Source organism: Polyodon spathula, chromosome 9 (assembly GCF_017654505.1).
Source record: "Polyodon spathula isolate WHYD16114869_AA chromosome 9, ASM1765450v1, whole genome shotgun sequence".
Taxonomy (NCBI): domain Eukaryota; kingdom Metazoa; phylum Chordata; class Actinopteri; order Acipenseriformes; family Polyodontidae; genus Polyodon; species Polyodon spathula.
Window position 1 is genome coordinate 34,102,475 of NC_054542.1, and position 12,369 is coordinate 34,114,843.

Below are 12,369 nucleotides of genomic sequence, written 5' to 3' on the forward strand. Positions count from 1 at the left end.
AATTGTATATACATAGTGCCACATTTTAAATAATTCAAATAGGAAATTAGATACATGTTATCTTGTTGGTCAAAATCTAAGATGAAGGTAGAACCAATCACCAAGGAAATGTTTCAGGACATTGGCAGCCAATATACCAGTAAAGCATGTGCAAGATAGTCAAACAAGGATGGATATTCATTCTGGTATTCTGGATGTAATTAAGTTTTTTAATTAATTCTATAGACAGCTTCAGAATTTAGAATGCACTGTTTACATGACTAGAATTCCCATTTGGAATGGTGGAGTAGGAATAGAAACAGAATGACTCTGTCATATACTGATCAAAGGATAATTTGTTAAACTCGAGCAGGGAATGGAATGGTGTAGTGTTAGTGTTTGTGTTTGTGTTATTTTTGGTTTTTAATAGAAATAATTCCAAAGAGAGAGATTAATTCCAAGTAGTTAATGAACACATTGTCAGTTAGAGAAAAGTGTCATTGTCAGGTGACTGCTTCTATTATAACTTTTATTTTAAACAATACTCTATCAATGGCATTGCCTGTTATTGTTCTCAACCAATCAGAGACATGTTTTTTCATTAGGTTCATAACACAATGTACTTAATTATTTAGTCAAGTATGTGCTGCCAAGATAGGTACACATATTATGTTGAATGCATTATTGAAATTCTCCTGTTACCAAGTCCAGTAACCATTACATTTATGTTTCAAAGTAATGAGTATTTGGTGTACTATTATTTCAAGACTTGTATATGTCTAAAATCATTTTATGTGGATTGCTCCTAATTCTGTTAATGTCAGTGTGAGGCGTGTGAGTAAAAATGGATTTTCCAGACAGCGATTTACGTGTAAAATAAATACAAATTTTATTTAATATTACACGGAAAAGAAAAAAACAATAAAGAAGGATGTGAGGGAGGGAGTGCTGGAGTAATCAAAAATAAAGGAACGGAAGCCTCTTAATCCTCTTCGTGATCTGCTCAATCCAAAAATGAAACAAAAAGGAATAAAAATAGAAAAGAGCAAAGTTAGTAAGGCCTCCGTCCGTAATTAAAAGTAAATAACACAGTCCACCCCGCACGTACTTCCCTCCAGCCTTTTTTCCCCGCCTCTATTCCTCAGGACCAATCCCGAACACAGTAGCACGTTCTCTTTAGTATGCAAACCCCGCCCCGGTAGTCAGTGGATCACCAATCCCAGACTGCCAGGTGTCCTTAACTTCACTTGACTCCAGTGGCTGGAATTTACATACTCTTACTTCCGCCCCTCACCAAGGTGCGGCCCCTCAAAAAGATGACTTTTGTCATGGTCACAAGACCTTGGTAAGGGAAGTCCCGAGTTGGTTTGATGCCTTCTACTGTTGGGAGGCTGAATTGCAGACCGAAACCCCTTTGACTCATCACAGTCAGACTAACTTTTAAAGGATTAAATGGTGTGGTGGACTGCCCATTCACTGCAACACAGTGAGCTATGGTTCAAAAATGGTGTTTAATAAACCACAGTTACAGTATAATGAGAGCACAAAACAACTCAGAGGATGATATAAACAGACATGACTTGTTTTTTTGCCCTTAGTCTTTCTGTCATTTTCATTGGTTATTTTCTGTAAATGTGAAAAACATACCTGACAGTTTTCTCTTTTTAGACAGCAATTCAGAATGCAGCTAAATAAACAAAGAGGAACAGTTGCCTATTTTAACGGTCTGGAATCTGGAGCAAGTTTTATGTCTACAAATGTAGAGTCCTGAAGTCTAATGACCCCAAATCAGAATGAAAAACTTGGCTATGTTTACAAAACAGAGGTTGCAGACGGTAGCGCAATTGTTACTGAATCCACTTCGCTCTGTCCTATTGTAAAATGGGTTTCAGCAATTTTAAGTGCTGTCGTTTTTTGTTAATTAAGGAGGTGCTATATTAATATTTTAGATGGCTTGCACCATAAGAAGCATACTGTAAATGCAGTGAACGTATAATTCTACAAAAAGAACATTCCGTTCTAGTGCCAGTCATTTTAAACAGAACCACTGAGAATCTGACAATGTGAAGCCCTTCCTTCTGTACTGTACTGTATAAGAGATGACCCTTCTGTAAAAAGAGTCAAGTAGACAAATGGAATTCCTCTTTCTCAGCATCTACTTAGAAATTTCTAAAGTAAGTACAGATAGCATGGGTTGAGTGGCGTCTGCTTTCCCTTCAGGCAGCTGTGATCACGCATCATCTCTTCCCATTGATGTGAAAGGGGGGCAGTGTTAAGAATCCTTATAAAGCTGGTCTGTGCAACATTAAGCTTTTAAAAATTTCTCAATTGAATTTGACAGCTGTTTGAAAAAAAGCTTACAGCTACAACAAAGTGCAGGGGAATGTGTTGAAAGTTTCAAGACTTTTCATAGGTAATAGGGATGCTGCCAGAACCTGGTTAGCAGAGTCGCCCAGAGAACCTTCCAGGCACGGGGAAGCCTTCCTTTCTAACACAAGCTCAGGATTGTATCAGTGGGAAGTCAGTGCTAGATTTATCCAGCTTGTTATTCTATTCTTTTGGTTGTATTATGTGTTTCTATGCTGTGCATTCTGCTGTCACGAAGACAAATAAGTTAATAAATACACTGCTGCTGATGTCCAGTGTAAATGGATGTATGTAAAATCATTGAAAGGGGTTTTTGATTTTGAAAACATTGTTATGTTGAAAAAGTGCTTGTCATTAGGTCACTTATTGAGGTCCTCTCTGTAATATACTGAGTGAAACGAACAAAAGTATATTGTACATTATACTGCAGCCCTAAATCAGCTCAGGTGCAAATGATTTGTTTGAAATGTCACACAATAAGTGAAATGGTTTCAGCCAGTGTGTACTCAAAGTGGTTAAACTTGTAGATAATTTCACTCAGGTATATAAAGATTTTCAATCTGCAACTAATATAGTGATCCAACAAAGCAACCATGAAGACAAAGGAGCTTTCAATACAAGTCAGGGATAAAGTGGTAGAGAGGCACTGAGCAGGAGAAGGGTACAAGACCATTTCAAAGGTGCTGATTATCCCTCTCAGCACAGTGAAGTCCATCATTAAGAAGTGGAAGATGCATCATACCACCCAGACACTACCAAGATCAGGTTGCCCTCCCAAACTGAGCAGCCAGGCAAGCAGAAAACTAGTTTGGGGTGTCACTCTGAAGCCAACAATGACCTTGAGAGATCTGCAAAGTTCTGTGTCTGAGATGGGAGTCAGTGCTCACACATCAACAATAAGCCAGTCCCTACACAAAGCTGGCATGTATGGATGGGTGGCAAAAATAAGCCATTACTCAAAAAGTTTCATCTTAAAGCATGTATGGAGTTTGCAAAAAAAAGCATATAGATGATACAGCAGACATGTGGAAAAAGGCTTTGTGGTCAGACAAGACCAAAATTGAACTTTTTGATCTAAATTCCAAGCTTTACGTCTGGTGCAAGCCCAACACTGAACATCACCCAGTCAACACCATCCCAACTATCAAGCATAGTGGTGGCATCATTATGTTATGGGGATGCTTCTCTTCAGTGGGGACTGGGAAGCTTGTCATAGTGAGACTAGAAGATTACAGTCCATCGACGATCCCCAACAAACTTAGCAGAACTGGAGCAATTTTCCCGTGAAGAATGGGCAAAGATGTCACAATCCTACTGTGCAAAGCTAGTAGAGACCTATCCAAAAAGACTGATAGCAGTAATTGCTGCAAAAGGTTTTTTTTACCAAGTATTGACTTAAAGGTCTGAATACTTACGCATTTCATTTAAATTTCATTTTGTACATTTTCTTTGCAAGATTTGCTGACATTTAACCTCCTCTTCATTTAAGAGTGTTCAGTTTAAGTGTCTACAGCTTTGAAAAAATTAGTTTGAAAAACTGTACACACGTTATTTGTAATTCAACAAAATGTGACATTATTGGTAGGGGGTGAGTACTTCTGCAAACCACTGTGTGTGTGTGTGTGTGTGTGTGTGTGTGTGTATATGTATATATATATATATATATATATATATATATATATATATATATATATATATATATATATATATATATATGCACCTGTGTTTAAAAAAAGGAAGCAGTAGAATGTCATAGTAGAAAGCTTTCATTGAAAATATTTTCTAGGCCAGTAGACCTTATTGATATATACAGCTACATGTGTCTTGATTGATTAGATTTATGTAAAAATAAGGTGACCATATGGCTCCTTATTCAGCAGGACAGTTTGGGCTAGTTCATGCTTTTCAACTCACAACCCAGTGCATTCAGGTACGTTTTACCTGTCTCAGGTACCGTTCTTACATTTAAGAGAAACGCTTACCAGAATGCATTGGGGTTGTGAGTTGAAAAGCCTGAACTGTCCCACTGAACACAGAGCTATATGGTCACCTTTATGTGAAAAGTCAACTTGATGAGCCTTCCAGTATCCCATAAACTAACCTAATATATTTGCCACTTAGATAATTTGTATGTGACATACTTTGTGTGGATTAGAGTTATTGTCCAGTGCTTAGATAAATTAAACAAACAGTATTGTTGTTGTGCAAACACTGCATTGACACATGTTTTTCTTTCAGGCTCCTGTCACTGTGGGAAATGCATCTGCTCGTCTCAGGAGTGGTATATTTCTGGAGAGTTCTGTGAGTGTGATGACAGAGATTGTGACACACATGAAGGTCTTGTCTGTACAGGTAAAGCTGAAACATTCACTATCAATGTCTACCAAGATTTGAAGCTAGTCTAAAATCTTTGCACTACTTACTGGTAACAAAAAAAGGAAGTACATTATAAAGTAGAAAAAAACACCCAGTTATCAACAGCAATCATTGCTGCTTGCTGGGTTACAAGTGTGAGAAAATGTATGTTTAATTGCCCTGAACCGTATAACCCAAGTAATATTACAAAATACAAAATCGGCTTACAGTAACTATTTGCCCAGCTAAACAAAATAGTTTGAAAGGTATGCTGTATGTTCTCCATTTAAAATATTTTGAGATGTATTGTATTGCCAATATAATAATGTATCCAACACAGTGCAATATTTTATTTATTTTACATATTTCAAACATGTCTTGGTACTGGTAATATGTTGACTTTTTCCTAGCTTTCTGGTTGAATCATTTTATGACCGTACAAGTTTCAGTGCTTTTCACTCACTACGGCTCATTTCTTTTTATGAAATATGTAATTATGATTACACTGGAACAGTGGTATGATTCACAGTTCTTAAACAGATGCCTTTTTAGTTTCTTGCACATCTAGTTTAACATTTTGAGGGGATGTAGAGCATAACCAAGACAAAGGTAATCTGCCATAAAGTATTTTTCTTTCAGCAGTACTGAAATGTGACTCTTACCGTAGAGTGGAGGTACACAGCTGCATGCAAAGAGTGGATTTGCATTGCAACTGCAATGTCACTCATTGCAAAGTGCATGGTATCTATTTATGCGTTAAAATAGAAAGCAATCAAGGCTTAGCAGTGTATATTTAGTATATTGACGGTGAGGTGGTATATATTTTATTTAACATCACATTTAAAACTTTGAGCAGGAAAATAATAAATTTAGTCTGAACATTGCATATAAAATTTTTTTTAAAAAAATAAAAAATGCTGACAACCTTTTTGCACAGGCATTGAAAAGAAACTATTCCTCCTCACCCCCAGGTTTTGTTTCAAAATTCAGGGATTTCTTGCATTCTGCAGAGCAAACAATTCTCATTATATGTTAAAATGATGAGTGATGTGGAAAATGAAATGCATTAGCAATGGATTTCAATTAATTTCATGCAGCAGACCTTGTTTTGAACAGTTTGAACAGTAAAGCAGATTCACAATGTATTCACAAACTTACCGGTGTGTTGGGATGCGTACTCTGGCTTGATATCAGTTGCTCAGTAGATTTAAACAGAAATGCGTAACCTTCAACTTAATGTAATGTATTCCAGTGACATGCATCAATGTCTGGTCAGTTTCTGTTATGCAGATGAAAGATAATTTCTTCTCTCATCCAAAGTATTGAATCCTTTTGAGCAAATACAAGTAATACACAGCAGAGCTAACACTTCATTGCCTTGGCAAACTGTTGTTTTAACAAAATAATGATTGGTTATACAGTACAAAGCAACATGTGTGTTCACACAACATAGAAAAGTATGATCACTAGCTAGTTTGCAAGAGTGAGAACTGCTCAGTACACTGTATCTTGAAGTGTTAAATAAGCCACAAGGACATTTTCAGGATTTATTCACAAGAAAACGTAGAATACCACCATGTTTTCAAGCAGAATGATTTTAAATTCTCCCCTTATTTATGAAAATGAAACATGAGGCATTGCATGTCATTGCTTCCTATGAAGAACTTGCCTGCAAGCTTGTTGTGGAAAGCAAAACAGCACTAGTCATAAGCTCCTTTCACACTGGGATACTCTATCTAGGTGGGAATCTACCAGGGTCAGGATCCGGTGTCAGGCGGGTTGGCTACTTGATTTCACATGCTTTTGATAAAGCAGGGTTGACCTGGGTGACAGACGCAAGTACACAATGCGCGTATCAATGCCCCGGAAGCAGTTTATTATGGACGCTTCCATCCAAGCTTCTCTGGATCGAAATGTCAGCCCAAATGTTGATGAGACCAATGTTTCTTCATGCCTGCTGCAATATGGTTCATGGTGTGTCTCAATCAACAACAATATGGCTAAACACAAATGTTCCTTGCTGAAGTTAAATCATCAAGCAGGCATGGCAGAGGAAATGTACCCTTTTTCCCTGACTCTATAACTCACCCTGCACATCACATGGTTGTGCCTTTACACTCGGAGACCCCTCGCTGTTACATTTTAGCTCTAGTTTTCTTTTTACTCTAGTTTTCTATTGTATTTTGTATTTGTAGCTGTGGTGGACGATGTATGTTACTAACCTGGCAGGGTATCTAGCAGTGAATGCATGTGAAACACCTTCCTCCAAAATACATCCACAAATTAACTGCAGTATGTTCTTTCCTTTTAATTCATGCATATTTATGCTAAGCTAATAAGGCTGACAACACTTTTCACCATGAGAATAGCAGGTCAACATGTGGCATTGAACCGATTTACACTGACTATTGCTACACAGTTCCAGTAACAGTGGGGCACTGACAACTTGAACAGAATAACAGCTTGTACTAATAAGGAAGAGACCAACAAAGATGGCAATTTCCAACAACTCTGAATGTCAGTGGGGAGTGAACCTGACAAACTGGTTGATTACAGAGAAAGAATAAGGATTTGTTTTTTTCTACTAACACTTTTGAAGATTGTTTAACCAATTTGAAAGATGTTTTTTTTTTTAGTCACTGCCTAAAGCAAACAAGACCTCTTATTTATTTGGAGAACAGCACATCACCACTTCCCTTCCTAGCTGAAAGTATGAAATTCATAACCAGGATACATGGTTCTATGATGAAACCCCATTTTAGTGTTTTTAATATTGTAATGTTGTGATGAAAATGTGAAAAAAAAAATCATGTTTCCTGTTGACACTGATGAACCAATAAACACAGGATGAGTTCATGGGTGTTATACAATCTACTTTAGAGATACTTTTTGATGATTTTTAATATATTTTAGATGTAATTTGTGAAAGCTTTTTGTCCATCTCATGCATATACAATCAGGATTATAAGACCGTTGAGCAAGTTTATTGCAAAATTATATTAATATCTAAAGTGACAGTCCTAGATTTAAGGGCAGGATAATGGTGAAGAAGGAAATTGCCCATTAAAACTAAAATTGTGTTAATGTCAGCTAAGCCTTACTCGGGGAGCTCTGATAAACGCCAGAATTCACACGTCAACATTTCTGTTTTCAGTTTCAATAAATAATAACGTTCTTTCCAGAGGGCACCATCGCTCATTGTGGAAGGGTTCCTTTTGAAACTCAAATAAAGCAAAAAGAGAAATAAAAAGTGTGTCAAAGAAATGCAAGCTTAGCTGTAGCACCCAAAGTGAAAGACCAGTTGAAGAATTTAAAAGTGCATTTAATATAGTATCAATTTCCAGAGGTATCTCCAGAATAGTTTTATGTTAAGTGTGTTGTGCAGGTTTTTTTTTTTTTTAAGATTCAACACACATATTTAGGAAGGCTCTGCTATGAGGTCTGGGGAGTTGAATTAAAAGAATGCTTGTATTACGATTTGCTCACGACGCTGTCTTTAACAAAGCTGCTGTTCTGGAAAATGGTTTGATCTTTAATGTCCAGGCAGCACTTGCTTCAGGAACAGAACCTCCATGATTACAAGTCTCTATTAAACCATGGCACAGTGGTGGCTGAGCCACCAGGACAGCTTTTTACAGCCCCTATGGCCATTATGTGCTATCAAGGTGCAGCAAGGTTGTTTTCTTTATGCAGTCGCTACTGAGGTTGGAATGGAAGGTGGTGTGAACACAGACCAAATGTAGATGAGGAGAAGAAACAATATTATAATAGGGAAAAGTCTAAAGCATTGTAGCTGATTGCTTGTCGGTTTTCTGATGAGACTAGTCTCTTAAAATTAGGTCCCCATTAAATTGTATTTGTTGCAGCTACATACATCTGTTAGGACAGTTGTCTTGTGCACAAAGACATTCATTACAATTCTAAACATACAATTCCTCTTGGACTGGTAACATAATTGTCAATGGGAAAATGTAAACAGTTAACGTTGAATTTTTTTGTTTTTTTTTAAACATCAATCAAGCTACGCTAGCTTGTAGCAACACGGCTTACTATGTTTATACAAACTCAGCGTTTCAGGCCTTACATCCTGCACAAATAGTGCATGAGAGAACAAACTTCCAATGGTAAGAGGTAGCCCTGCAACACGTAGAAAAAGAGTAGGACTATACTTGTTATTGTTTTCCTTTTACTGTATTTCCAGTTACTACAGTGAAGAGAATAAATATTTTTTATGTGATGTTCTTTATAAGCAAATGATTCAGTACCATCAGCCAGTCAGCTTCCAGCTTTGGCAGGCTTCTATCAAACAGTAGGTGGAAGGTCACGGGATAAACTGTTAATCAAACTTAAAATCAGCCCGTGCGAGTGCCGTATTTTTCATTTTGACTTGCTGTATTGAAAGCGTAGTTCACATCTATTTGACAGCAGTTACTAAGCAGAGACACGATTGGTAAAAATGTATTTTATTATCCACCAAAAATTAATTATTATTTGCCTTGATGAAAGCAAACAGTCCTGTACCCACAAATGCCATATCAGCCAGTCAGCCCGACTGCAGCTCAGCATCTTTCAACAACAACAAACCGAGACACTGACAATTCAGTAACAGTAGCTGGCACTGTGCAAATAAACTATAAGCAACTGTGACAAGTACAAAGTTGTTTGTTTAATATATATTTTCTTTAATTATGTATGTGCACCTTTATGAACATTTTTGGGACTATTTTCCTACAACTTTTCTCAGCAGCTTGGGAGGCATAAGAACATAAGAACATAAGAAAGTTTACAAACGAGAGGAGGCCATTCGGCCCATCTTGCTCGTTTGGTTGTTAGTAGCTTATTGATCCCAAAATCTCATCAAGCAGCTTCTTGAAGGATCCCAGGGTGTCAGCTTCAACAACATTACTGGGGAGTTGATTCCAGACCCTCACAATTCTCTGTGTAAAAAAGTGTCTCCTATTTTCTGTTCTGAATGCCCCTTTTTCTAAACTCCATTTGTGACCCCTGGTCCTTGTTTCTTTTTTCAGGCTGAAAAAGTCCCTTGGGTCGACACTGTCAATACCTTTTAGAATTTTGAATGCTTGAATTAGGTCGCCACGTAGTCTTCTTTGTTCAAGACTGAACAGATTCAATTCTTTTAGCCTGTCTGCATATGACATGCCTTTTAAGCCCGGAATAATTCTGGTCGCTCTTCTTTGCACTCTTTCTAGAGCAGCAATATCTTTTTTATAGCGAGGTGACCAGAACTGCACACAATATTCAAGATGAGGTCTTACTAGTGCATTGTACAGTTTTAACATTACTTCCCTTGATTTAAATTCAACACTTTTCACAATGTATCCGAGCATCTTGTTAGCCTTTTTTATAGCTTCCCCACATTGTCTAGATGAAGACATTTCTGAGTCAACAAAAACTCCTAGGTCTTTTTCATAGATTCCTTCTCCAATTTCAATATCTCCCATATGATATTTATAATGTACATTTTTATTTCCTGCGTGCAGTACCTTACACTTTTCTCTATTAAATGTCATTTGCCATGTGTCTGCCCAGTTCTGAATCTTGTCTAGATCATTTTGAATGACCTTTGCTGCTGCAACAGTGTTTGCCACTCCTCCTACTTTTGTGTCGTCTGCAAATTTAACAAGTTTGCTTACTATACCAGAATCTAAATCATTAATGTAGATTAGGAATAGCAGAGGACCTAATACTGATCCCTGTGGTACACCGCTGGTTACCACACTCCATTCTGAGGTTTTTCCTCTAATCAGTACTTTCTGTTTTCTACATGTTAACCACTCCCTAATCCATGTACATGTGTTTCCTTGAATCCCAACTGCGTTCAGTTTGAGAATTAATCTTTTGTGCGGGACTTTGTCAAAAGCTTTCTGGAAATCTAAATAAACCATGTCATATGCTTTGCAATTATCCATTATCGATGTTGCATCCTCAAAAAAATCAAGCAAGTTAGTTAGGCACGATCTCCCTTTCCTAAAACCATGTTGACTGTCTCCCAGTACCCTGTTACCATATAGGTAATTTTCCATTTTGGATCTTATTATAGTTTCCATAAGTTTGCATATAATAGAAGTCAGGCTTACTGGTCTGTAGTTACCTGGTTCAGTTTTGTTTCCCTTTTTGTGGATCGGTATTACGTTTGCAATTTTCCAGTCTGTCGGTACCACCCCTGTGTCAAGAGACTGCTGCATGATCTTGGTTAGCGGTTTGTAAATTACTTCTTTCATTTCTTTGAGTACTACTGGGAGGATCTCATCCGGCCCAGGGGATTTGTTTATTTTAAGAGCTCCTAGTCCCTTTAACACTTCTGCCTCAGTTATGCTAAAGTTATTTAAAACTGGATAGGAACTGGATGACATGTGGGGCATGTTGTCAGTATCTTCCTTTGTAAAAACTTGTGAAAAGTAATCATTTAACATATTTGCTATTTTTTTTTCTTCCTCTACGATTTTGCCATTTGTATCTCTTAAACATTTAATCTCCTCTTTGAATGTTCTCTTGCTGTTGTAATATCTGAAAAACATTTTGGAATTGGTTTTAGCTCCCTTAGCAATGTTTATTTCTATTTCTCTCTTGGCCTTTCTAACTTCCTTTTTGACTTGCGTTTGCAGTTCTGTGTACTCTTTCTGCGTACTTTCTTTTTGGTCCTTTTTTAATGCTCTGTAAAGTGCCTTTTTTCGCTGAATATTTTTTTTTAATTGATCTATTAAACCATTTTGGCAATTTAGTTTTACATTTAGATTTGTCTACTTTAGGGATATAATTGTTTTGCGCCTCTAGTACTACATTTTTGAAGAACAACCATCCTTCTTCTGTGGGTGTTTTCTCTATTTTACTCCAATCTACTTCTGTTAGTCTCTGTTTCATACCTTCATAGTTTGCTTTTCTAAAATTGTAAACCTTAGCTTTAGTCTTTACTTTTGAGGATTTAAAAAACACTTCAAATGAGACCATGTTGTGGTCTGAGTTTGCCAGTGGTTCTCTGACCTCTGTTTTAGTTATTCTATCTTCGTTATTTGAAAAGACTAAATCAAGGCATGCCTCCCCTCTAGTGGGTGCCTTCACAAATTGTGTTAGGAAGCAGTCATTTGTCATTTCCACCATTTCTATTTCATCCTTCGCGCTACCCACTGGGTTTTCCCATTTTATTTGGGGGAAGTTGAAATCCCCCATTAGTATGGCTTCTCCTTTGCTACACACATTTCTAATGTCATTGTATAACAGATTATTTTGCTCACCGTCTGAATCTGGCGGTCTATAGCATGCTCCTATTATTATGCCTTTTGAATTTTTGTCTGTTATTCTGACCCATATTGATTCGGCTTTATTTTCTTTGTCCAGGTTTAACACCTGGGCTTCAAGACTGTTTCTTATGTATAGCGCTACCCCTCCTCCTCTTCTGTCCTGCCTGTCTTTCCTATACAGTGTATACCCACAAATATTATATTCGTCCCCATCACTCTCAGACAACCAAGTTTCTGTAACACCTATCACATCATAGTTACCTGTTAGTGCAGTAGCTTCAAGTTCTAGAATTTTGTTTCTGATACTTCTAGCATTTAGATAAATACATTTAATGGTTGTCTTACCTGAGTTGTTGTTCTTGTTTTGATGCGGTCTCCCTTCTGTTTTTTTGTTGATTTCTCCCCCCTT

The 12,369-nt window shown here is 37.2% G+C and overlaps 1 protein-coding gene across 1 annotated transcript in view; it reads left to right on the forward strand.

The window, feature by feature from the left end:
• LOC121320696 (integrin beta-like protein 1) overlaps positions 1-12,369 on the forward strand; it is a 90,933-nt gene that overhangs the window by 75,103 nt on the left and 3,461 nt on the right. Inside the window, exon 10 of the mRNA XM_041259266.1 lies at positions 4,585-4,698. Within this exon, the coding sequence (XP_041115200.1) occupies positions 4,585-4,698 (114 nt within the window). The remainder of the gene's footprint in view (positions 1-4,584; positions 4,699-12,369) is intronic.